The 27,409-nt window shown below is 40.0% G+C and overlaps 1 protein-coding gene across 5 annotated transcripts in view; it reads right to left on the reverse strand.

The window, feature by feature from the left end:
* Nucleotides 1-27,409, reverse strand: part of EPHA4 (EPH receptor A4) — a 142,509-nt gene that overhangs the window by 114,475 nt on the left and 625 nt on the right. For 4 of the 5 annotated variants that reach the window (XM_037849145.1, XM_037849142.1, XM_037849143.1 and 1 more), the window contains exons 2-3: nt 24,791-24,858; nt 19,816-20,479 (exon numbers count right to left, since the gene is read on the reverse strand). In XM_037849145.1, the coding sequence (XP_037705073.1) occupies nt 19,816-20,479; nt 24,791-24,858 (732 nt within the window). Of the gene's footprint in view, nt 1-19,815; nt 20,480-24,790; nt 24,859-26,405; nt 26,687-27,409 lie in introns of those variants that run through there. The other variant, XM_037849144.1, reaches the window with a different exon arrangement.

Genomic DNA, 27,409 nt, shown 5'->3' on the forward strand with positions numbered 1-27,409 from the left:
CACATTTATCTACAAACAACATGAATTGCTTGTGATTTCTTTTTTAACCTCATATCTGTGTGATTAGTCAATTCCCCCTTGAACACGGTTTAAAACCTTATCTATACATCCCACTAAGTAAGGTTTTCCAGGCTATTCATTTAACAGTTATATACTTAACAAAGCCCGAGTATAATTAACGAGAAACCTGACTATATGTCATAGCCTGGAGAAGTATTTATAAACTGTATTCAACCAATCAATCAATCCATAAAATATTAAGCTCTTTTCTTTACCAAAGAAAACATAAATATATAAATATAACCATGTGTGCTGGTTTGGATCTGTTATGTACCTCATAAAAGGCCATGTTCTTTTAATCCAATCTTGTGGGTGCAGACCTATTGTGGGTGGGACCTTTTGATTAGGTTGTTTCCATGGAGATGTGACCCTGCCCCTTCAAGGTGGGTCTTAATCCTTTACTGAAGTCCTTTAAGAGAAGTTGAGAGTGACATTTTGGAAGAGAAGCTAAGATATGTAAATCCAGAGTTTGCCCCCGGGAGAAGCAAGGAGGACCGAAAGTATCGCAGAGAAGCTGAGAGAGACATTTTGGACAGAAGCTAAGATATGTAATTCAGAGTTTTGCCCCCAGGAGAGGCTAAAAGAGAAGCTAAGACTGAAGCCCAGAGACATTTTGAAGAAAGCCACAGAAACCAGAAGCTAAAACCGGGAAAAAACTAGCAGACTCCAGCCATGTGCCTTCCCATATGACAGAGGAACCCCAGAAGCCATCGGCCTTTCTTCAGGGAAGGTTTCATCCTGTTGATGCCTTTACCGGGACATTTTCATGGCCTTAGAACTGTAAATTTGTAAACTAATAAACCCCCATTATAAAAGCCAATCCATTTGTGATATATTGCATTTTGGCAGCTTTAGCAAACTGGAACATCATGTATATGAATTATACTACAAATTTAAAAGTAAGTAATATTATCCCCATTTCACAGATGAGGAACACAGAGGCTTAAGGGATTATATGATCTCCACAAGAGCCGCACACCAGAAGCGCCCCAATCTCCCAGAAACCAGGGCTGAAACTCTTGGCCACCAGGCCACACTGTTTTTAAATAAAATCCACACAGGCAGATGTAATTAAAACAAATTCTAAGGCACAGAGAAGGAAACAAGGCTATAAGTTTTACAGATCTGCCATATGTTCACATCCCTTTTACAAAACAAGGAGAAAGACATTTTTGAACTCCCAAGGAATATCGCTCTAAAACCCCCCAAAACTTGTTTTCCTAGAAAGTCAAATTCAGTCAGAATCAGCAAATAAAAATATGACAGCCCTTCTTTTTTGGAACAGCAATTTCATTCATTTATATATTCTACATTTAGCAAGAATAATCTAAACAAATCCTCCAGTCTGCCACCCCAAACACCACCCCTTAAAAATTACCTCTTATTTGATGATCTCCTGCATTTAAGAATGGAATCATCATGCATTTGATGAAATAAGCCTAGTGCCTAGAAGTTTTACAAAATGTATCCCTTTCACACATCTGCTTAATCTTATTGGTCACTATATCCAGTGGTGTTTTTCCTCCTCCAAAACAGCTATCAAGTTTATCTCCTAAATTGCCACAATTCAGGTCTTCTTCCTCTTCGGCTTGCTTCCCTGTTAAGTTTCCCTGCCTCCAGTCTTATTCCATGCTCCAACTCTTCCTCCCCATCTCTACATAGTGATCTATCTAGTAAAATGCAAATGGTCACACTTTTAATTTTTCAATGATTCTTTACTACCTGGAGAATAAAATACAAACTCATTGGCTCCCAAACATAGGAGGTCAACGCACACGTGCTTCCTTCACATTCCCACTGCCCCACCAAACCTATCAAACATCATACCCTGTCACTTCTCCCCTCCTCAACAAACATACATACACACCAACCCCACAATGTGTTCTGCTTCTGTCTACCTGGAAAGCACTTATTTATCCGTAAGTCTCCATAAGTCTCCAAGTTGGAAAGCCATGTCATATTCATTTTTGCCTTCCCATTGTCTGGACAAAGTAGATGCTCAAGAAATGTTTATTGTCGAAGTTCATTACTTTTCAAAACTCCTTCCTTTACATCTTCTCCCCCAAAGCAGTCAGCATTCCCTCGCCTGAGCTTACTTTACTTATCACATATTGCAAATATTTTTATTGGTCAGCCCACCCCCTCAGACTGTGAACTCTTTGGCAAAGGAAACAGTTTAGAAAGGCATGAAGAGCTCAGAATGTACAGAGGTAACAGAAAGAGGTGCAGTATATGCAGGGATTTCAATCATACAAAGGGTGTGTATGTGTGTGTGTGTGGCGGGTGGGGTGGGTGGGGTACTCGACCCACAGTGACTGAGATCCAAGAACAAGTTTGATCTCAATTCAGAAGCCTTGGGTTGAGGAGTAGGGTTGGGTATACAAGATGCAGTTCCCCCAAAGTTCCACGAAATATGCAGATGGACATTTCTCTTAACTGCCCACAATCTTTTCTGGGCTTACCCTGCTTTTAGCACTACCAAGAAGGTAAGACTGAAAAATCCTGGACTTCAGATGTTCAGTCATTTTATTAATTTGAGCTCAGTAAAACGAGTAGCACAGAAGACCTAAAAAGGTCCTTGAATATTCTCAGACTCCAAGAAGAGAAACGTTCCACTTCGCTAAGCCACAGTTCGGAACAGGGTTTCCCTTTTCCCTTGGTAGGGACAGAAGGCAAACTAGTCTATCTTGCCATCAAGCTGAGAAGGACAAATAACCATCTAAGATGTGTCCATCATTCATAAGGCTATAAAGAAATCTTTTGAAGGAAACTGCTCAGCCTGGGCAAACACACTGGGTTTCCTATGTGAAACACTGGTGGATAGAAAACTAGTTTTCATGTAAAGTAATCTCACCTGACCGCCTTTATCAATTATGGTTGTTTTGCAAGAAACAGAAAACCTGATCCCATATGGCTTGGTTGTGGTTAACATCACTTAATTCAGGGATATAACTGGCTTTCTGGAGCTGAAAGGTGAAGCCCTTCTCTTCCACCCAATCCACGAAGGTTGCTTCAAAATGGGGAAAGGGTGGAAAGAATGTGTAGTTACTGGGAGGGAAGCAACATGTAGCTCCATTTGCAATTATTTACCCCATCTTTTCCCCCTTTCCCCCTTATTATATAAATGAATTCCAAATGCTTTTATTGCCATTTCTTTCTGGTAGTTTTTGGTATACATTTGCAAATAAATACTGAGTCAGCTTGAAAGCATATGTCCAATATTTAGATTATTAAAAGTTCACCCTCTTTTTTAAGATTGATTTTCCTTATAAATCTCCCTAGATTTATTGTACAGCATTTGAGAAGTCAAAAAGTTCTCATTTGATTCGGCTGTCTTCCTGCTAAAATGAGACGATGATCCGTCTTTTGTAAAGTGAGTCTGTGCTAGTAACCTCCCAATTATTTAGTCAAGTATAAAGAAAACACATCATCCCTTCCTGCTGTGGTACAGAGTCAAAATAAGAATAATTTCCTCAGTAATACCCTCTATGACAGGTCTTCAGCTTTAATAATTACAAAGTCACATTTTACTCTTTAGAAGGCCATTTGAAATTATATAAAGGCCACCCACTGGCAGATGAGTTTTTGACAAATCTTGGGAGTAAAATACAGGGCACAATCTACATAAGGCTAAAACTCAGGCCCTTCACATACTCTCCTTACCTTGTAGTCAGACCCCATATTGTTAGTTAATTTGGGGAGAGGCTTCCTTCTATAAGTACATATCTGGGAAAAATATGGTATAGAGCTACCAAGTGGAGGTTGGAGCCAGTCTATCTGGTTTCAAATGTTAGCTCTATCACTGAGTCTTCTGAGCCGTCTATATTCTAGGCCTCAGCTTTCTCATCTGTAAAATGGTGATAATAACAATACCTGCCTTAAAAGGTTGTTTTAGGACTAAATAAGCTAAAATGGTAGCACTCTTCGATTGCCATCAATACTATGACACTAGAGGCTAAAATTTTGCTTCTGTCAAAAGTTAGTAATTTTTTAGAAAATTTATTCCCCATCTCCTTCACTTCATGCCTACTGGAGGAACATACAATATTGATTTTATGATGCTATAGGAAAAAAATATGTTAAAATGAAAAAAAATGCCATAAGTAAAAAAAAAAATAATAAGGAAGTTGACAGCTGGGATTGTTGGAAGAGCTTCTCCATCTTTTCTAGGCTGCAGGATCCCAGTTCTAGATTATTTATCTTATGTGAAATATGAGATATTTACAACAGCCTACAAAATATACTACTATCTTACTTTCTTAGAGAGTTAAGTATAAAATCTTGAGACCTTGGCTACTCTGGAAGTTTGCAACTGAGATGAGTATCCCTCCCCATGGGCACTTGGAAACATGAGGAGGAGCTTTGGCTTGTCACAATGACTGGGGATGCTATGGACAGTAAGAGCCCAGGGATTCCTAGGGATGCTAAATGCCTTGCAGTGCACACACACAGGGCAGATCCACATGCCGGGTATAGTCTTGCTCAATGAAGAAATGTTTTAGTTTCCCAGGCTGCTTAAAGCAGATACCATGAAATGGTTCAGAGCTTATTAAACAATGGAAATTTAAGCTTACTGTTTTGAGGCTGAGAAAACGTCCAAATCAAGGCATCATCAGGGTGATGCTTTTTTCCTGAAGACCAGCTGCCGGTGATCCTTGGCTCCTCTGCCACATGGCATGGCACGTGGTGGCATTTTTTGGTCTCTCCCCTCTCTTCCAGATTTTGTTGATTTCAGCTTCTTGCTTCCGTGACTTCCTCCCTCTGTTATTAATTCCACATATAAAAGACTCCAGTAATTAAGACCCATCCTGAATGTGCTGGGTCACATGTTAACTGAAGATGGGTGGGTCACATCTTAACTGAAGTGGCTCATCAAAAGGTCCCACTTATAATGGGTTTACCCCCACAGAAATGGATTAGATTTAAGAACATGTTTTCCTGGGGTATATATACTTCAAACCACCCCAAGAACCATCCTGCCCAAAATGCCAAGAGTCCCCAAGAAACAAATCTCAAATCTCTTCCTGCAGGAATGCAGTTAGAAGTACTGGGGTCATCAAGCCAGTGTGAGCACATCCAGTGGTGGGGAGCCCATGGCTTCGAGTCACGGCACTCCACTCTTGCTAGCTCAAACTGTAAGAAAGTCCTTCCTTATTACATTGAGGCAATATCTGCCCTCTGGTCTCCAATCTGCCTGCTGTGACCCACAGAGGAACTAGCCTGTTAAGTGAAAAATGGAGCTTGCTAATCCTCAAAACCAATATAAATATTGACAAATTATAGTATCAAAGTTGCTACTCTAACATTAGATGTTCTACAACCCAGAAAATCTTCCATGTTTTTTTTTGCTTGTATTCATCTGTCTGTCTGTCTGTCTCTGTACTCTCTCTGTTGTTCTCTCTCTAAATAAAAGGAGAGCAAAGCATCACAGCTCAATAGAACTGCATCTACATTCACTCTGCAGTGAAATATAGCAGTCCCCAATAGGATATTAAATATTTTCTCAAATAGATTCTCATTAACAGTCATGCTCCTAATTAATGAGTTAGCTCAACCATGCCTCTGAACTAACTCCAGGTTTAATGTTCCCATTAGCTTTAACTTAAATGTTCAAGATCCACACAAGTAATGAGAAATTTCAATAATGTTCTTATGGATGAGAGCAATGTAGCCTCTTAGTTTTTCACCATAAAGGCAGTGGAGGCTGGGAATAGACCAAATCAAAGTCGAAGAACATTTCTACCATGTTGGGTTTGAAGATGATTTTATGTGATTCGAAAAGCAACTGAACAAGGTCCCAGAGCCAGTTTTGTGGTCTTGTTAGGTTTTTCCATTGAAGTCCAGCAAATATGCAGGAAAGTGCACAAATCCTAAGGGTAGTGTCTAGAGCTATTTTTTTTTAATTTGTTTTTATTTTATTACTCACATGTCCGTACACTGGATAAAAGGAGTGTCAGTCACAAGGTTTCATGATTACACAGTCACACCATAAAAAATAAATAGTTCTACAATCATCTTCAAGAATCAGAGTTACTGGATTATACTTCAACAGTTTCAGGTATTTCTTTCTAGCTATTCTAATACACTAAAAATTAAAGAAGTGTATCTATATAATGCATAAGAATAACCTCCAGATTAACCTCCTGACTGCACTTGAGATCTCTCAACCACTGAAATTTTATTTAATTTCTCTTTCCCTCTTTTGTTCCAAGAAGGCTTTTTCAATCCCATGATGCCAGGTCAAGGCTTATCCCAGGGAGTCATGTCCCACTTAGGGGGAAGGAAGTGAGTTTACCTGTAGAGTTGGCTTATGGAGAGAGGTCATATCTGAGCAACAAAAGGATTTTGGGGGGTGACCTTTAGGCATAATTATAAGCAGACTTAACTATACATTGCAAGAAAACATTTCATAAGGGCAAACTCCAAGATCAAGAGCTTATTAAATTTGTAGACTGCACAGCTTGTGAGAATATCATTAATTCCCCAAGTGCGGTAGTTCAACATTTCCACATTTTTACCAGGCATTCAAGAGGATTTTGAAAATGTGGTTTCTTTTTTTTAAAATTCATTTTTATTGAGATATATTCACATACCATGCAGTCACACAAAACAAAGCATACATTCAGTTGTTTACAGTACCATTATATAGTTGTGCATTCATCACCAAAATTAATTTTTGACATTTTCATTACCACACACAAAAATAATAAGAGTAAAAATTAAAGTGAAAAAGAACAATTAAAGTAAAAAAGAACACTGGGTGCCTTTTTTTTTCCCCTCCCCCCATTTTTCTACTCATCCATCCATAAACTAGACAAAGGGGAGTGTGGTCCATATGGCTTTCCCAATCACATTGCCACCCCTCATAAGCTACATTTTTATACAATTGTCTTCAAGATTCATGGGTTCTGGGTTGTAGTTTGATAGTTTCATGTATTTACTGCTAGCTATTCCAATTCGTTAGAACCTAAAAAGGGTTGTCTATACTGTGTGTAAGAGTGCCCACCAGAGTGACCTCTAGGCTCCTTTTGGAATCTCTCTGCCACTGAAGCTTATTTCATTTCCTTTCACATTCCCCTTTTGGTCAAGAAGATAGAAGCCATTTTTAATAGTGAGTTCTTTCAAACTTGCAAAGAAAAGCTAGTTTCCATGAGCATTACCTTTTAGAATGTTAATTAAATGGAACCTGGAAAGCTATTATATTCATTTTATGAAGATAGGAGAAACTGGAGAAAAAGAAAGAGAAAATAGGTTGGCTAAATAGCACTTGGCTATTTATTTAAAACTCAAAAATAAAATAATAAAAATTTCTACTGTTGACTGAGCACTTAAGATATGTCACTTCCTGGGTGAGACAAACATTGTCATATTTAATCTTTTTTTTTTTTTTTTGCTGAAACTATGGCTCTTTATTTTCACATGGACAGGTCAAAGGAAGAACACACACAAAACTAAAACCTTGGGCTTAAAAGAACAAGATAGAAACCTAAATCTTTCAGTATAAGCCTAGATGGAAGATTCAGATTATTTTTAGAAAGCAAATACAGTGCAGATTTCTCTAGAGAGATATATTTTAAAAGAAATGTTAGTTTGGGGAGCTCATTTCCCAGGCTGAGGGATTTTTGGGGGGAGGTCTCACAGTGCTAGGAATAGAGTGATGGGACAGTGATCACTGCCTAGGGCCTTGGAACGGATCTTGCTGTCACATAACGCAGGTAACAGAGAATAGGACAACAGAAAGTAATCAAGGCGCCAGCCAACATTCTTGGATCGAGCATTCATCATGTAAGTACAAAAAGTGTAAGCATAGGCAGTGCTGGGGTAGAGGTGCCGGAAGCTGTCAGCCAATGGCACAGCCTGCAGCAAATCCCCAAAGCCTTGGCGCTCTTGTGGGGTGAAGCCAGCATTCTTTTTGTTTCCCTTGGGGTTGTGAAGGTCAATCTCTTCGTGAGCCATGTTGAGGTCGCCACATACCACAAGAGGCTTGTGGGAAGCCAAGTCCTTTAGGAACTTGCGAAAGGCTTCATCCCATTGCTGCCGGTACTCCAGTCGCACCAGACACCCATTTTAAAACCATCTAAATTGTTACAGTTATAAAACATTGTGAAAGAGGATATCAAAATGCTTTATAAAGTCTAACATAAATTGTATACCTGGATTTATCTTACCTAAGTACAGAAGTCATTTTGCCCTTTGGAGGATAACTTCTTAAAAGACAAACTGGTCTATTTCAAACCTTTTTTTTTTTTTTTAATGCTTTTCTTTTCATTCATCCAAGATAACTTTGTTTTCTCCAAAAACACTACACTCTCATATTTGGTTTTAAGTAGGCCCTACTAATGTTAACTTTGTGTTAATTTTAAACTTCAGGATACAAACAGAGGGGCAATATCAAAACAAAGTGCTTTACAAAGGAAACCTGAATGTTCGAATATTACTTTCAGCTGCACTTCTTCGCTGGCACCTCATTAGAGAACCTAGAGTAATGAAATCTCAATTTCTCCCATTAGTTAATTAGCACCTTTGCACCATAAGTACCGGAGGCATTATACTGTTAATTACCTAAAAGACCCGCTCTCAAAAATCAGTGGCTGCTTATACCTTTTTTCTTATGCATAAGTTTACACAACCTTTAGGAGAAGGTACCTTCTCTATGCATAGGGCAAACATTACAAATTCGAGTGCTCTGACTAAAGGTGAGAGCAGGCAACTAGTGTCCCTTGCACTGGTCTCTTATTTCTCCCAGCACTTTTCTTCTAATCCTCCCCGTGATTACAAGAACTGCCAGAGCTTTCCTGAAGCTGTCCATTTCTCTTGCATCCATTTGCAAATGGCCATCAGAGAACCGTTTTGGGCAGTAGATCAAGCTGTCAAGGATCCCCAGTTGGGGACACTCCTCTTGAAGACTCCTGGCCCATCTGTCAAGCGCCTCCTAGGGTTCTTCAAAACTCTTCCCCCTCGGAAGAGCAAGAAGGGTGGGGGGAAGCCAGAGAGATACTGATCCATTCTTTTAACATGCTGATTTGCCTGGGGCTGCTTCAGTCATTGCCAAGCAGGATACTTCTAAAGGAAGCTTTTTCAAAGTGGGGATGTCTTTTTCAAACACTTAAAACTGAAAAGAAATGAGTCCGAGCTTCAAGTTCACAGGACAACGTGAAGGAGGTTGGACAGACAGAAATGCGACAGTTGATATACAGAAAGATGGCCTAAAATTAATTGATGTAACAAGAAATTGGAAGTCGAAAACATTTTAAACCAATAAAGTCTGTCTGTGCATCATAAGCAAGCAAGATGTGGCCTACTGAGTTGCATTAATCCTTAGGAAGAAAAATAAGGCTGATATAATTAAACCCATGTAAAACATTAATAACAAGGTTATTGACGAATGCTTGAACATCTACTTAAATGATGAAAATGGAAAATAAAACTGATTGTTGGTTTAATTACACTTCTAACTGGCAACACGCTATGAAGGCTAGAGAAAATAAAGGTGGTGGGGGTGGTGGGGCTGTTGTGTGTGAGAATAGCAGCATTATTAAAGTATCTTTGTCTATTGCCTTTATTATCAGCTTACTATTTCATCAGTGAAACATAGAGATAAGACTACCAGACATAATGAAGTGTCTAAAGCGTGCAACATATTACCCTATTAAGTTTGTAAAATTAATTCATCAAAAGCAATGATTTGCTAGTAGTTTTCAAGTCATGCATTTCTGGGGACAAATTGTTAGCTGTGAATGGTTGTTAAAGGAAGAAGTTGCATAAAAGGATGGCAGAGATCATAATGAAGAATCCACTGCCAAGCGATAGCTGGGAAACTTGGCTTCTTAAATCAGGGAAGTTCTTAAGGACAAAAGCTCAAGAGAAAAGCATTCCTAACTGAGCTGTGTCTTTACTGATCATGAGGTTGGCCCATATTTACCTGCCGTGGCATTATGGGAAGAAATCAGTATTCTGTTAACCTTTGACCCCTGGGATCTGAGGAGGACAAAGAACCAATGTGGCGCCCTAGAAGAACATAGCCAAATGTCAAACAGCAGGGAAGCGATTGTTAAGGAAACATTTGGCTTTGGTGCAGCCAGCTTCACTGGGGCAAACTGCTATTCACAGAAACAAGCCATGAAGAGATAACGCCATAAAATATGAACAAAATGGAACCTTTTTCGCCTTGCTTCTAAATTGTTAGCTTTATGGGACTTCATGCTGAACAGTATGAAAAAAATCCAATTTGCTTTGAAGCATGTTAGTCTGTCTAACATCGTAATTATTGTTTACATTGCCATTTGCCTTCTATTAAGAATTGAATAATTACCCAGCACTTCATAGTTTAAAAATACAAGCAAACAGGATTATCTGGGTAATTAAGAAACTGTACCACAGCTTTGTACTTGTTGCAGAAAATATCTGCACACGTAGGGGGAAATGATAATTATCAATCAATTTACTCCAAATGGTATTTTAAGGATTTTGAGCAATTTGAGATCTGTAACTTATTAAGAAAAGGTTAGTAAGATCACCTTTGAGAAGTGTGGGTCTGTTTAAATCCACCCTTAGAAACAAGAGCCAGATAAGCAGCTGAATTTTCTCATCCACTAATGATACCAGAGAACACACCAAGCACAGAGCCTTCTGCTGTTCTTTAATCCTAATAATCCATCCCAAATGGACTTTGAACAGCATCATCAAACTTTGTCAGACCATGTGGAGCTAAACCAAAGCTCTTCCACATTCAGATGCTGTATTAACTGACCTTGCCTCCACTTAATTGCACTGCAACGTCTGGCTATGCCCGTTTTCTGTCCTGTGAAATTAGTCTGAACTCAAGTCTAATTGAACTTCAAAAACATTTCATGCAAAGTCCTCTTCTTCTAGTTTATAGAATGCATATGATCATGGCCTTCTGGAGACAGTGCTGCTTTCAAGCAAAGGGAGTGAAGTTTGTTGGGTTAAAAAAACAAAACAAACAAACAAACAAAAAAATGCAGTAGGCCTGTGTTCCCATTCTGGGAAAATAAATCAAAGGTTAAATAAATTTGGAGACATTGGGTGGGGGTGGGAAGATGAATTTGAAAGGCAATGTCTGCCAAAAATGAGCACAACATGTAAGAAGGAAGAAAATCATGGTCAATACACCTTCTGGAGAATTTTATCTGGGTACCTAAGGGAGAAGAAGGGACTTAATTGTGATATTGGGTATGAAGACGACGTATTAATTCAAAGACACAGAAACACAGAGGAAGTGGTGATTTGTACATTATATGCTTTCAACATCTATTTGCTGAAGGAATGAATGGATTCCAGCCCACAAGTGACCTCAAGGCTATTTTGGAAACTTCCTGAGATCTAACAATTCTTTTTCAAATAATTTTATCTTTCTACTTCACAAATTTTTTGAGTTCTTTGTTGGGATACTTCTAAACATTCCTAGCATAATCTGAATAGTGCTATCTCCTCCCACCTCAGAGAGAACAAAATTCCAGCTGAAACTGTCACTAAACAGTCAAACCAAGGGATTCACTGATGCTGGGTTCCTTTCCAGAGGTCAAAATGAAATGAGCAGCAGGGGCTTCGGTGGTTTGGCATGGGGCAAGGGGCTGGGGAGCTATAATCAGCCACATGGGGGAAAGGAGGGAGGGTGGGGCAACTGGGTGAACAAAAAGAAAACAACAACAAAAACCCTGTGCAAATAGTGGACTCTCCGCCTCCACCCCCAATCTCTGGAAGCATTCAAATCAAAACCGAATTAATTTGCATGGCGTCTAAATCACTGGGTTCTGCATAAACAGAAGGAGATTTTGGCTGGAGTTTCCAAAGGAAGCCCTTACTGCCTTTGTGAAAGGGGGAAATGGGTGTGCTGTTTTGCATGAGGACGCATACAAAATATGCAAATGAAGAATCTGCTGCAAGGAAAAGCAACACTGGGGAGACAGCTGATGAACCTGCATTCACCCAGAAAACGCTCCCGTATCACCAAAGGGAGTTGTAAGGGGTATGGACGTGTTTGTTTCCCAGGCAGGTGAAACAGACCCTGAATATTCATAAAATGTCCATTTAGTCATGGGACTATTAATTACCCTTCAGATCGTGGAGTGAAGTGACCTCACCTGTTCTCCCCAGAACAGCCCTAAGGTACCAGCTGTAACAGGTTACAATGAGAAAGGTTTTATGCCCTAAGTGAAAAAGATACAGTCTCTCAGGGGCCAGGGGACAGCTGAGGCCAACTTTAATCATTCCTGCTCACAAGCACAATAAAACTAAAGAGAGCACTGAGCCATGTTATTAGACACAGATAAACAGTTTTTAAAAAGCCAAGAGCTATAAATTGCTGTCTAATTTTATAGAAACATCTAAAGGGTTGAATAAATAAAACTTCATTCCTCTAAACTACCTGAATCTTCCAGATTCTGAAACTGTTTCCAGAGCTTCCTTCTTCTTTCATTTTCATTTTTAAAGTGTTTAGATCATCTGCAGTAAGGCAGAAGCACACACTTATGTGGCTGCCAGAGAAACTAAAAAGCTTGTGGGCTAGTGCAGTGATTCTCAAACTTTTTGGCCCCAATACCCTTTAACACTCTAAAAAATTCTTGAGGATGCCAAAGAGCTTTACTTTATGTGAGTTTTATCTCAGTATTTATCACACTGTTGTATATGCACATGATACTAATGATCCTGAATCCCAAAAACATTGTTAACCTGTTGACCATAATTAGAATGTAAACAAGTTGAGAAAAGCATGTTTTTGTAACAAGTGACAACCAGGCATTTGTGCATTGATGTCTGTCAGAGGGATCTTTCCCTTGATAAGGACATTACCAACCAGACCTCTAGGACATAAAAACCCAATGCAGGCGCCACTCCGGTGAGGTGAGCTTTTAAGGTTCAAGGCAGACTGACACCTGGTCTCTCTGACTCCAGCTCCCAGGACCGTGCTGAGCTGCGAGGCTTGCTGCCGCCCTCACCAGTGCCCCGTGACTACCATCTCCCACTGCCAGCTTCGGACCCTCCACTGATGCTACATGGCACCGGCTCCCAGGACCTCCTGTTAAAGGTACCCGCCAGCCTCCTGTTGGCACTTGGGCTGATGGACTGTAGAGAAGCTGGTATATTACACCTTCCTTTAAATACAGTGTGCCCTTGACCGAGCTATTGCGCATTGGTTACATCAGCAGCTTGCGATCAAGCGAGCAAATAAATGGCATTGAGCACCCGAACTATAGTCGTGTGGAGTCCGTTTCTAATTTGTGATCATTTCTCAAGTCACTTTATGACAATTTTATGATACACAACATACTAGAAATTGAAACTGAGAAATCTTTTAAACATTTATGTATTATTTCATTTAAAAAACAATAAATCCATTACATGTTAACACAAATAATGTGTTTTAATTAAAAAATATATTTTCTAAAAAAATTAGTGAGAAGAGCAGCATTCATATTTTTTTTGCAAACCTCCTTAATGTCAGGCTTAATAGACAACCACTGGATTCTCATCTATTTGCTTTTGCATTCAATCTGTTGTAATATTGCACTTTAGGAGCCTCTGGAAAACTCCACTGTACACTCATGAGAGAATAAGAGGGAAGGCAAACATCTCAGTATTAAGAAAATAGTTTTGACCTTGCAGCCCTCCAACAAGTTCTTGGGGTTCTCGGTTTAACCACTCTTTGAGAACCACTGCATTAGTGCCATGATTAGTGCAACAGAGGTTTGGATCAATATAGACAAGATCAGCCATTTCATGCCACCCCCTAATCCTTCCCTATCTGTATCATTATTACCTCTATGCCACCCTCCCCCCCAAAAAAAAAACAAAACACCTCTACTCTGGCACCTAAATGAACCACTTTCAGATACTGATCAAATAGCCCATTCTATCACCCTATTTCTACCTAACTAAACAGTATTCAAAATAACTGTAACCACTTAATAAGTACTTAACATACTCTAGGCACTGTGCTAAGTCCTCTATTCTATGCATACATGCTTGCATGTGTGTATCATACCACCACCACCTAATTGCAAATGCACACCTGAGATTAGGGAGGTTAGGTCAGTGTCCACAAGCATACACTTGGTTAAGCGGCACAACTGGAAACTAAGCCAAAGTCTGAAACTCCAAAGGCAGGTCTTTCCCATTTTGTACTAACTCTAGGTTAATGTTTATGTGCTGCAGAGAATTTTGAACTTTCAGTTGTGGAGATAATTCATAAACATGATGAGAATATTTAAGACCCAACTGAAGTAAGACTCATAAACAAGAACCTCATTAATACCTTGGTCATGTAAAAAGTTTTTGACATTTCCTGCTGATTCCATGAAACATAATTCTGCCAAATAAATGTTTAATATAACACAGGCCATGATTCCTTATGCATTTATTTATTCATTCATGCAATAAACATTTAATGAGTCCTCACTACGTTCCATACTCATCGCTAGCGTCCCAGTTCTGATCATACCTGACTATATACCTCCACTTATATTCACATAAAAAGGTTTTCCAACATTTACCCTTCAAGATAAAACCAGAAAAGAAACAAAGCAAGGTTAATCATTTAATTTTTTTAACAAAAATATGCATATGTGATTTAGAAATTGAATTGTTTGTTTAAAAAATATCGCCTGGAAAAACCAAAACATCTTAAATATCTACTCATAAGGGAAAGGGCAGATAAATTATGATATATTCACACCGTAGAATTTTAATAGTCCATTAAGAAGAATGAAGAAAAGATATTCTCTAATATGGAATGATGTCCATGATAGATAGTCATGTCAAAAAACAAGATCCAGTTTCTCTTATTTTTGAAATATATGCATTTGGGTTACTTGTCAAATTGTGAAGAATGGTGAGTCATAAAAAGTTGAGGTAGAAATTTGAAAAATGTGTGTGTGTGTATGTGTATGTATGTATGTGTGTGATTCTGAGGGCTGGGGGACTTACACTTTTTACTTTATCCAGTTCTACATTTGAGATTTTTCTCAAGCAGGCTGCTCTTCTGTAATGTCAAATTCATCAATTAAATGCAAAGAAAGTAAAATGAAGTAGTGAAGTTCAACGATGTGAAAGTTGAATTTCTACCACAACCACTTCTGCTTTGTACAGTAGTAACAGAAAAGCCATTTAATCCATCTTTTTTCCTAAAAGCCCAAGTCTTAGCAGAATAATTGTCTTAACTCCTTTTTGAAAGGTACAAGAAAGCTCAGTCAGACTAAAATAAGTTGTCAAATCTTAAATATCATATTCAAAAATACCTAACTGAGATAATCCTTATGTTATGCTTTGGTGAACCCAAAATAGAGACCACATTACGGCCCATACTCAAAAGAAGCCTGGTCACATGAAGAAAGAAAAATTTTAAAAAGGGTAACAGGAAAAGGACAATAATTAAACCTGCTCTTCTATACAAAGAATTGTGTCTTTCAGTGATCACAGCCAGGCTTCAAAGCCAGAGATAAAAGCAGCCACGTGATTCAAGCAATTGCTTCTTAAAGACATGATTCAAAGGTAGAAGAAAATTTTCAAAAGTGGAAAGGATATGAAATAGCATCTCTCTGAACTATATTTTCAATGCTCCCTTTCCATTATTTCTTTCTCCTAAGATCCTTCTATATGTATGAAAAAAACAAAGTATTCGGGTTTTTTTGACACTGCTTTGTCCCTCTTTAAAGAGCACAAACTTGAATTATTTCTATTTTACAGCCATTTCTAGCTTGTTCTTTCTTAAAAGATTTTTTTAATAACATCTTTTCCCGAAAGGAAGACATTATATACATGATGATAAATGAGAAGCCCTAGATACACCTCAAACAATTTATAGTACAAATTGTATATTAAAAGCAAGGTTTGATTTCTAAATAGCTTAATTTTGTCACAGTTGTGATTCTTATTTTGGCCTTGAGTTACTCTACTGGAATATTTTGTTTCATTAGCTTATTTTTATATACTCTAAAAACATTGCTTATTAATCTTTAGGGCTAATGTAAGTCTGTGCCTCTCCTTTCAATTTTCAGCTTTTTAATTAAGTGAAAAATAAGTTAAAGAATCATTTCCTCCCTTCCTTCTGCTTAATATTTGTGGCAATGAAAACAGCCCTGTAAAATATCTGGAACATTTCCTCATGGGGTAGGGGATAGGAGGTGTGGGATGGCAGGGAGGAGGGGGGGGGGTTTGGATTTTGTTTGTTTCCTTTTTCCAACCCTCTGACAAAGGCTCCAGAGAAGTTATGTTATCCTTTGTACCCAATCAGGAGGCAAGTTCAAACTGTTACTAACCCCAGTCATAGAGGACAGATGAGTGGCTCACGCTCTTTGTTGTCCTGCTGAGGCCAAACAAAATCATTTCAGAAAATGTTATTCAAGAACAGAAGCTGGAATGAACTTGCAGCTGCTTCGGGGAGCAAGCCCACCATCCCCGACACCTTGACACTCTCCCCGCAGCTCTTCATCCTTCGTCCCATTAGCATGTACTGCTTGGAGGTAAGAAATGCGAGAGGAAGTGTAGCTCTGTCCCCAAGGTCCCTTGACAACTGCAGCAGATGACCAGGGTTAGCTCCAAACAACAGCACACCTCAGGCCCCCAGCCACCCTGGCCATTTTTGCCCAAGGATCCTTTGTCAAACATTTAAGATCTTAATCAATCTTCCCTCTGACCTGCCAGACCCCAAGGAAGATGGATGAGGAAGTAAATGACCTTTCACCTGTTCTTCTGTTTGACCTGCCACAGTGGACCCATTGAAAAGACAATTGGGGTGGAACCTGCTGCCAGAAGCTCTTCTGCCCTTCTTAAGGTCTCTTTATGCACTGCTCTTTCTGGTCCCACCCCCAATTCACTTTTCTCTCACTCAAAAGAAAGTTCTCCTTCCTACAGGGGAGAAAAAGAAATCAACTCTCCAAATATTTTTGGTATGAAAATGGACAATGTGAAAATGTCTCTGTTAGGACAAGGGTAATGCTGCCTTTCTTTCGCCTTGACTTCAGGGAGTGACCAGCCAGGAGATGGACTTCCTTTTTACGATTTCAACTCAATGCCCTTAAAAGTCAACAGCTATGACCTTGAAGGAGCAGAGGGATAAAGGAAAATGCTAGCATTAAACCTGGTTTAATGCTTTGTGATCTACCAGGTGCTTTTCACTAATCTTACATTGCCGAGTCCTCATAACAAATCTGTTATCTAAGTATTATTTTCCCATTTCGTAGATGAACAAACCAAGGCTCAGAGGGCTTAAGAAATGTGCTGAAGGCCATACACCTAAGTGACCAAATCGAGACACATTTCCTTGATTATGTTCTTTCTGCTATACCTGGAAGCTTCGCTGATACCCTAGTAATGATTTCAAGGATGGGAGAAGGCATTTCTATGACTCCTAACATTTTTAGACCCTTGAGTCATCCTTAAAAAGTCTCACACAAGTTTGGACCTCAAACAATCCTATCATTTAAGTTTTTCCTTCTTCACTAAATTCAGTGATTCTCACCTGGTAGTATTAAAAACAAAGTGTGAGGCTTTGTGTCTTCTTTCTTTTAAGGAATCATTTTATAAGTAGAAAAAACACCTGGGTAACCTGGCTGAAAACACTGAGGATTCATGAAAATGGCTCGATCGACCTTCCATCAAATATCTAGCCTTGTGTTGGGAACACTTTGCTCAGAAATGGACTGGACCTGAAAACACTGAGTAACTCCCACTGCCTGAACCACATGATGAAATGGATTCAAGATGATTTCCATAAAGCCAACCAATAAAATGTTCGATTAGCTTTACATTCACTCCCCCTACCATCTTTTTCTCTTTTCCTTCTAATTTGGGTTGTAAAAATGTCAAGGAGTTTCACAATGTAGCAATGTATGAGTTACTGGGCTCTGTGACAATTGAAAATCAATGACATTAGATGCATAGGGGCATACTAATGTTAGAAGAGTGAACATTTTAGCAGGAAATGGAAGCCAATGGTGGTGTTTTGTGTTGTTTTATATATATATATATATATCTTGACATGTGAAAGATGTGCAAGTCCTGTCTTACAAAAACTGAAATAAGCAGAATAGTTTACTTTAAAATGTGAGGCAGTGTCATTGTACCGTTCGTTTCACTGTTGCCAATAACAATGCACACCTTACGTATTTTCTAATATTAATACAAGAATATACTTTGGGTTTTCAATTCAGTACAGTGTATCTAATAGTTGCCAAGTCAAGAGCAAACTAATAAAAAGCCAAATAATTAACATCTGTAAAAAACTTTAAATTCCAATTTTTTAAATTTACAAGTTTGTTTGTTTACTCTGGCTGTGCAGAAAAGGTGGCCAGCCTTTATTCAGATTTATTTATGAGAAAATTAAGGGATTTTCGTTGTTAGTGGTTCCTAGAAATATCTGTAGCAAATCAGGAATGGCACTTTAGAAAAGCATGAACTATGAAAGGAGAAACCCACAACTCTATGACACCTAATTACCAAAAATGTGATTTTCTATAGGTTATAACTGTTGATTTCCAGTCACTCAAGTGGATTGCCCCACAGTTAATCCCACCCTGTCATTAAGATGGTTGAAATGCCAGACTAATTGTTTGGCAGTCAGTTATTTCAGGCTCTTTAATCACCAAATCAGAAGAACCATGTGGCACCCCAGACTATAGCTCAACAATCACCTTGAGAAAAGATTAATCTGATCTGCTTCATATATAGGACCCGAGTTGCACTACAACTTTGTCGTAGAAACAATAATAAGTTTGGCAGCAGCTGACTACTGACAGCCATGAAAAATAAATACCAAGCAAAGCAACAACTTGGGATAGCCGATTTTTTTTTTTTTTTTTAAGCCTTAATCCACACAGGACATCCCTTATCCAAATACAAAATTGTTCTAAAGAAAAATATTGCACAAACCCCCTGGTATTCCAACAGAAAGGGGAAATAGGTAAGAATGAATTGCATATACTAAACTTAAGGTGAGAGAAAAAAGTTACATTGATAATATAATAAATAGTAATTAACATGATTAAAAACACCTAGGTTCCTTCAAAGAGTCAAGTAACCAGATGGATTGCAATTCACTACTGCTTCTGACCACAGATCAAATAAGAGGACTCTTACTAGCTCTATCTCACCTCCTAAGGGAAATAAAGAGGTCTTTTGTCAAGATTAATTTCACTTAGAGACCCTATCAAGGTTGCTCAGTGGAACAGAATGTGCTTGAAACACTGTCACTCCACACTGTTGGGCCATTTCACGTCTGCCCAGACCCACAAGGCAGGGAAGAGATGGACATTCATCATACAGCTGGATCTCCACCAGCAGGAGGGAATTGGAATAACTTAAATTTCACATTTGAGTCATTCACGTACACATAGATAAGACCAGAGATATTTGCCATCTTTGTCATTTTCCCAAGCCTTTAGACAGGAAAACTATGGCTCAAAAACGTGTCTGCCCTCTATAAGTCAGGATCCATCAAGCCCCTTTCTTCAGCTTGTTCATTTACATTTCAGAGAGCACATCAAGCCAGTTCAGATCTAACTGCCTGTTAGCAAACGTGTTTGGCCTTCTGCTGATTACAGCAGCACCACTTACTTTGTCAGTATTAGAAATGTCTTAGCCTTGCCACCTGGAGCTATAGCACTTACTCATTAGACCCCTCTGTCCCACCACATCCCCCAGGGACTGCTAATTACTGGCTTTACTCCATTTAGTCTCATCTCTGATTTAATTACATGCACTAAGCCTTAATGAAAAGTACAATATGGCTCCTCTTACCTTGGCATTCTCCATTCCTCTCTTCATGCCCAGCATTGCATAAGCAGTTGCCAATGGGCACCAGCCATTCCCCATCTGCCCCGCAGTACATTTTTGGCACATCCTTCTCTTCAGAGTTGTTGACACAGGAGCCTCGAACTTCCACTAGGGAAGAGGTATCGGCCCCCGTGATGGTGTCTGGAAACTGGGCCAGATTGCGAACTGTGAGCGGACACTTCTTGTAGAACACGCGGACCGATACGAGGGCAATGCAGGCCCCCACATCCTGAAAAGCCAGGTAAAACCCTTTTTTGCTCAACGGCCCTACATCCCGGATCTCGGTGTTCAGTTTCATGATTCTGTCACCAATGTCCACTTGGGTGAAGCTCTCATCGGCAGCAATGGTGTCAATCTTGGCAAACTGGCTCTCTCTGATGAAACGCTCTTTGTCGTTGTCCGATTCATAGTAATACAGGTTAAAAGTCTCCTTGCAAGTCCCCATGACACCTGGAAGACTATTGCAGTCCCTCAGTGTGAACTTAATTTCAATGTACACCCTCTGAGCCCCTTCTCGGGTGATCCAATCAGTTCGTAGCCAGTTATTCTGGCTGGGTTCCATCACATTGCACACTTGGTAGGTTCGGATGGGTGTATTTTTTTCATCCATAATACTCACTTCTTCCCACTGCAAAGGTCCAAAGGAAATGCATCATTATGAAATTTCATCAGTAATTGTCAATATTCTTTTATTCCCAAAGGACACCGATTATTTTTGCTTCCATAGCAAAAAAAAACTATACCTAACAACAAACCTCTCTAATAAAGCACCTTATGGGAGAGAAGACTATTATATTTGCTAAGAGTTTTGTTTTTTGTTTTTTTCTTTTCTTTTCTCCTTTTTTTTTTAAATTGCTGCTTTCTTTTGCCTAAAATTCAGAGACTCTAGTGGATTTATTGATTATGAGTACTCAGCCGTTCCTTGTGCTAGACTGACAACCTCAAATTCAACTTATTACAACAGCTACAATTTGAAGTGGCAACAGTTCAATTTTACTCATAAATGAAAAACCAGAATGTATATTGTTTAAACAACCAAACAGAGACCTGCAAATTAAGGGCAGGAAGACTAGGGCTTGCCAAAAGAAGACAATTATCAGTTAATTAGCGGTGCTCCTGTCAGAAATTTGCTCCCTAATACCTAAAAAAATGCCAGTCATTTTTTTTTGGCACCATCAGTACTCTTTAAAAGGGAAAAGAAAATACCACCATTCTGATTTCAGAAAACCTGGATAGAGAGTAAATTTTAAGGTTGAACTTCTCTAACACTGTCATTTAACACCACAGAACACTTTTCAGAGCATTTATTCAAAAGTTTGTAAGTTTTTATTTCTTAAAACACAGAAGAAAATAACAGCTTACACATACCTTCCTTCTAAATATTCCACGGATATTGAAAACAAAATCCTAAGCAGTATAAATGATTCAAAGTCCAAGAAAACGAAACAAGAATGGTATGTTTCCTTTGCAATCTACCTTTATAAAATAAATTTTATTGTGGTGATATATAAAATTTGCCACTGTAGCCATTTTTAATTGTACAATATAATGGCATTCATTACATTGATAATGTAGCGCTATCACTACCACCAATCCATGAAATACAACTTTTCATCACCCCAGATAGAAACTCTGTCCCTTAAGCAAACTCCTCTTCCTTCCCCTCTCTCTTGGAATTTTCTTCTTAAGGAAACGGATTGAAAGATGGGACCATCTGAAAGCAGCAGAATTTGCTATGACTAGAAAAGGTCTGTTCTCACCATAGGTCTTAAAAACAATCTTGGGGCTCCTATCAGGCTGGTAGGTAGTCCCCAATTCTTCATTAACATGTCCATTAATGCATTCATATAGATTTGGTATAAATCAGCGTTATCTAACATAGGAATATAATTATTAGAAAAAAAAACTTTGAAAAATGTTTGTATTCTATAATAGCTCCACTTAAAGCTCCATTCAATCCAATAAGTATGTTGAATCATAATGTATCTCTTAACGAGTTTTCCATCTGTGCACTGGAAAAGTACTAAAGGATGGAAATATTACTATGTGAAGGACCATAATGCATAAAATTCTGTATCTTTTTTATCTGCTACATTGTGAAAGTTGGAGCTGGGAGGTATAAGGATCTTGTGGTGATTAAATTTCTTTTTATCCAGTGAGCAATAAGTCACTAGTAATTTACTTATTTGGGGAAATCCATGTAAATCCAAAAATAGATCTTCCCTTTCTCCCCCAAAACCCCATTCCGCCTGTTCCCCATCTCAGAAAGGGAGTATGGAAAAACACATTTATCAATGTAAATGAAAACAGACAGGGATAGCTCCATAGAGTTCATGTAGAATAATTCAGGTCTAACATGAATTTTCCAGACTGAACTTAATTGCCTAACCACCTTGATCAGTTTACTAGAACAATGACAAATCTCCCCTTAGTTTTGTATTTTACAATGAATATCAGCAACTCAATACACTCTCCTTTGTACAAACACTGCCAAGAAAATGCTTGTTTTTTGTTTGTTTTTTTGCTACAATGAAGCCATCAGGAGCCATCACTTTCCATTATTCTTAAATTCTGCTTAGGTGTTCTTAGGGGCAAAGGAGAAAACATTTTGCTTGGTCATATTGTGAAATCGTATTTATTTTCCTTTTTTTAAGTAACAACAGCAAATAATAACAATGTCATTATCAGACAAAATTACTGTCCCAGGTAGTAACTACAAGTAAAGATTTCAGAGTAATCTGAAGACTCAACATGCTTTTACCTGCTAGAAACTTTTTAAAGCCAATCCATCCCCATTTATAGATTCTCAATTCATGCCCTTCACTCTAAGCCTGAAAAGTCCTCTTCAACTGCAAAATTTAGAGATTAATTAAACTTTATAATTTCTCAAAGGCTACTATGAGTTTTTGAATGACTAATTCTATTACATGTGAATACATTTTCATTTCTTACCTCTCACAATAATACTTAAAATATTACATACCTCATATTTAAAAAATAATAATAATAATAAAAACTCCCTACATTCAGCCTATAACATGTTCTGGGTTGTATACAATCAGCTATGTGTTGTATTAGTTTTAATAGACTTCAAGACAACCAAAAGAAGTTGTGTCTAGAAAAACTGACCAGGTGCTCTTTCAGCAGTTCTGGAGGAAAAAAAAAAAACACATCTGCAGCATATTAAGTTGCAATAAAAAGCTTTCCAGAAACTGGATAGACCAAAGACCACAGTCCATACTCTAAACGTGTCACTCCTTGCTTTTAAATAGGTTACATGTATATTTAGTGAAACAAGTCAGGGCCAAAGTAATACTGCATGTAGTCTGTCCTCACATTTGAGAGCAGCAGTAAGAAAAATAAGGCTCAATAATTTATTAACACAGATACCGATACCTTCCATCTTTAATTTGCCAGCAGTTCTAATACATTTTAACCTTCAGAGCGATACTCCTGTGTAGCCTGGGAAAGCCTTGCCTGAATCAGTGACCTCTCCAGGGTATAGGATTAACAATGCGTCTGACTCGCACCAAGATAAAGCAGTACCTTTCTTCACATTCAAAGGATGAGGGCAATTGCCTGCAATCAGCGGTGAATACAGCCTGTCTACACTGCCAGAGGCCTGCCAATCACTACTCCCCTCCTCCCTGCCTTAAAAAATGGTTTTGAGGGTAGACCAGAATTTTTCAGCCCAGACGAAACCAACTGCAGTCAAGTTCAGGCAGAAAAACAGGAAGGCAGGACAGTCTCCGTTTTATTTGAGAATGGATTAAAAGATCTGCTTTGGAAAAAGCCTAAAAGTCTTCCCGCTTTTCATGACTGTTTTCTTGACTTGTATTATTTTTGCAACGTCTCCTAGGACAGTTTCCATTTATCTTTATTTTTTGAATCCTTTATTGTTCATTCAATAGATGTGTGTGTTGCCCCGTATGGATGCTGGCATTATAATTTTTTGCCTGGTAAAGACTTCTAATTTTTCATCCCCATTGTTTTTATCAATTGACTCAGTCACAGAGTATAAGCATGCAGAGGTAGAATGATTTGCTTAATTTTTAAAGGATTTCAGAGTTATTTCAGTTTGGCAGAAGCCAGAGTTACATGTTGCCCTGATCGCTTTCCAAACTGATCTGTTCTGACCTGTTATTAAGGGGGTAGGAGGGTGGGGGTGGGGAGAATGCAGCCATTGGCCTAGTTGTATTCTCTTAATCTTTGACAGAGGCAGTGATAGCAAGTGCAAGGAATGGGAGAAGAAATTAACAGTGGTGAGCACTTACTTTAACATCCAGCCTCCCTGGCTCCCCTAAAGAATCAAGAATTCCAAGTACCTCAACTTTTGCACGTAACACAAATAATGCACAAGGCTGGGCCTTTTTCTGTATATATCGTGCCCCTGGCACAAGTTCATATGGCTTTCTCTCAGCGTGCAGAAGAGAATGACAGCTGATTTAGGTTGTGATAGCAAGGTAATGTGCTACCCTGCTGCTTATGAGCAGAACTAAACCTGCTCCTGGTACAATTATAAATGTTTGCTCTCTGGTATCTGTATTTATTCATTTTCGTTATCTGGAAATGAAACAATTGCTCTAAAATTAACCTTGTCAGGACTTCACAGCCATCACAGTAAGAGGCATAAAGTCTAATTTGGTCCTCAGATCATATTTCTTGTTGGTATTTTAGTTTTAAATAGGCATCTGAGTCTATGCCTCCACCAATCTCCTAATTTTGAAACCCCTTTCTTCCCTTTTGGTTTCCAGTTCTTCCATGACAGAGCTCTCCAAAGGGAGTATAGGATTTCTCCAACAAAGCCTAATTCACTTTATAGGCCACTGCGGAAATCTGACCCCTCACCACAATCAACAAGAATCAAGCCATTAGGACTCTCAGAAAGTTGCTAATCACTCCTTTTTACCTTTGCATCACAGAGCAATTCAGAACTTACCCCTCCTTCCAAAGGGCTCGCTATCCACCCAAGTTCTCCCTGAACAGATCTGGAATCCAGTAAGGTAACTGCAAAAACACAAAGAAAAATAGATTAATTTCCAATCACAAAAAGCCAATACTACAAAAACCATTTGTGTGAGCGTTTCCATATGTCCCAAGGGTGCACATATCCAACTCTGATCAAAACCTAAACTTGGTCTCACTTACGTAAATAATCATTACTCACTTGATCTTCTCCCCTCTTTAAATCTGCAGGTTTTTATTTATTTAACTTGCTTAGCATTTAAAATTCCATCCCAGGTCTCAGTTGATTCATTTTCTAAAAAGGATGAATAGAGAATCTCAAATGCAGTTCAAAAAATAAATATATCTATGTAGGGCAGCTAACACTCCAGAGCAAAGTTTGCATTCATCTCTGTCTGGTATCTACTAGAATTATTTGTTTTTGCAAGTTTCAGACGACCACATAACTCATCATTATGGTTAACAAAGCCACAAGTGAATTCTAGCAGAGCCCCCAGGGGTCATGAAAAGGCTCTCTCCCCTATCTTTTTTCCCTTCAACCAACAAAAATTGGGCCCTTGGATATGGGTATTTGCTGCTTTTTTAAATATCAAAGCTTCAAAAAGGGGGAAATCAGACCTGTGGCATTAGAATGCAAATGCACTACTAATGTATTCTCTTTCCTAGGTCTTTCTGAGGACAATGGGGGGCCTCGTACTCGGCTCCTGAGGAAGTCACTGGTTTGAGTTTTAGGTAAGGAGGCCTGCCTATTGGATTTAGTCTGCTTGGGCTGCTACACCTATGAGTGTGTGTCAAAGCTCGGGTAGGGGGAGGGGGTCCTACAGAGCTGCTGAACCAGCCCAGGCTGGAACAGTCCTAGGCACTGACGACACTGAAGGGGACCCAATGAATTCCCAACCTCTCCACATTCCCTTTCCCACCGAGATCCTGCAGGCTTGGGGGTCGAAAGGCCCATCTCAAAGGAAATACTGGGTTATTAATTTGATCGGCGAGGCTGGCGCTTCAGGCTGGGGGAGGAGTGGGAATGGGAGGCCTTGATCCTAGCTCCTGTGCACCCCAACTCTCAACCTCACCCCAGACCCCTGAATTCTGCCCACCTCCCCTCTCATTTCATCCCGAAGTCACTGGAGTTAAAATCAGCTTCTCTCTCCACCTTTTCTTGAGGAGCCTGAATTCCTAGGATCTGTTAATTATTTTAAAATATAGAGCCTTCCCCGGGTCGCTCCCGTCGGAGTTGCGCCCCCTCCTCATTCTCTCTTCTGGGTCCCTAGAGAAAAGCCCGCTACATCCATTTGGATTTATGTAAGGTGGATTAGGGACACAAAGAGAACAATAAGACCCAATTTACAAAAAAAAGGGAGGGAGCAGAAAGGGAGGGTAAACGGAGAAAAGGAAACGTGATGGGAATAAAAAGCAACAAAATGAATTAATTTTTAGGGGGGAGGAGGGGTAGGAGAAGGGGGTAGATACACACACACCCTTTTCTACATCAGCCTAAGGCTCCATCCGCGCCCTTTTGTCTAGAGCCCCCAAGTTTTGCTTCCAAAAGAGAAAGCAAAGAAGGGGTAAAAAGAAAGAAAAGTCTTTACGTCTGGGGCGACAGAGGTCTCGGGAGACGTCCGAACAAGTGTGCGAAGTAACCGGCTGAACGCAGGGTCCGCGATTCAGCTCAGGGGAATGACCCTGGGAACCGAGCCGCGGCGATGGCCGAGAGCGAGGGAGCACGGCTTTCCTCCCGGACAGGGGCTGCGGGCAGGTGTGTGAATCGCTCCGAGCCTCCCCGTCTGCCGAGCTCTGGGTACCGGCTGCCCTGCCAAGACTAAGTTGGTTTTTGGCTCCCTCCTTCGGAAGAGGGGAGGGATGGATGGACAAATATCTGGATGTCTGGAGGTATGAACTGACCGACCGATGAACGGAAGTCTAGATGGGGGGCAGGGAGGGTCTGCAAGACAGATACAGGGCTAGAGACACGCAGGCCCGAGCAGAAGCATGCGACAATACGCGCGCACAAACTCGGGGCACCCGCTTACAGGCACACAAACGTCCGCGTCCACGCGGGCACCCGCGTACCCACACAGGATTTTGCGCGCGAGAGTGAACACACACACACACGCAGGCAGACACGCACGCACACACACACACTCACAGATCGCTTCTGGGCTCATCAGAAACCCAATGATCACCCCCATCCCGACGCAGACACAGATGCACACACGGCCCTCTCAGCACGTCTGGCCTCCGAACAGACGCGCTGGAAACCACCAAGGGGGGGGGGCACCCGTCGGTCCCGCGCGTTCCCTCCAAACTCGCCCAGGGCACGGTTCTGGGGACAAAAAGGGAAAAGTCGACCGCGTTCACCTTGCCGCCGCGTTCCGGAGGCCTCCGGGGCGACCTGGGGAACCTGCGGTCCCTCAGGCCCGCAATCACACCCCTGAGGCGCGGGGCCGGGTGGGGGGAAAGGTGTCTGACGCCGAGCACTAGAAATCAGGTCACTGGCGCCCGACGAGCGGCGCCAAGACCGCTGTGCGCCGCGGCCCCGCAGTCAGGTCCCGGGAAGCGCAAAGCTCGAGAAACTTTGCAGAAACCAGAGCTC

Source organism: Choloepus didactylus, chromosome 9 (genome assembly GCF_015220235.1).
Source record: "Choloepus didactylus isolate mChoDid1 chromosome 9, mChoDid1.pri, whole genome shotgun sequence".
In the NCBI taxonomy this organism is placed as follows: Eukaryota; Metazoa; Chordata; class Mammalia; order Pilosa; family Megalonychidae; genus Choloepus; species Choloepus didactylus.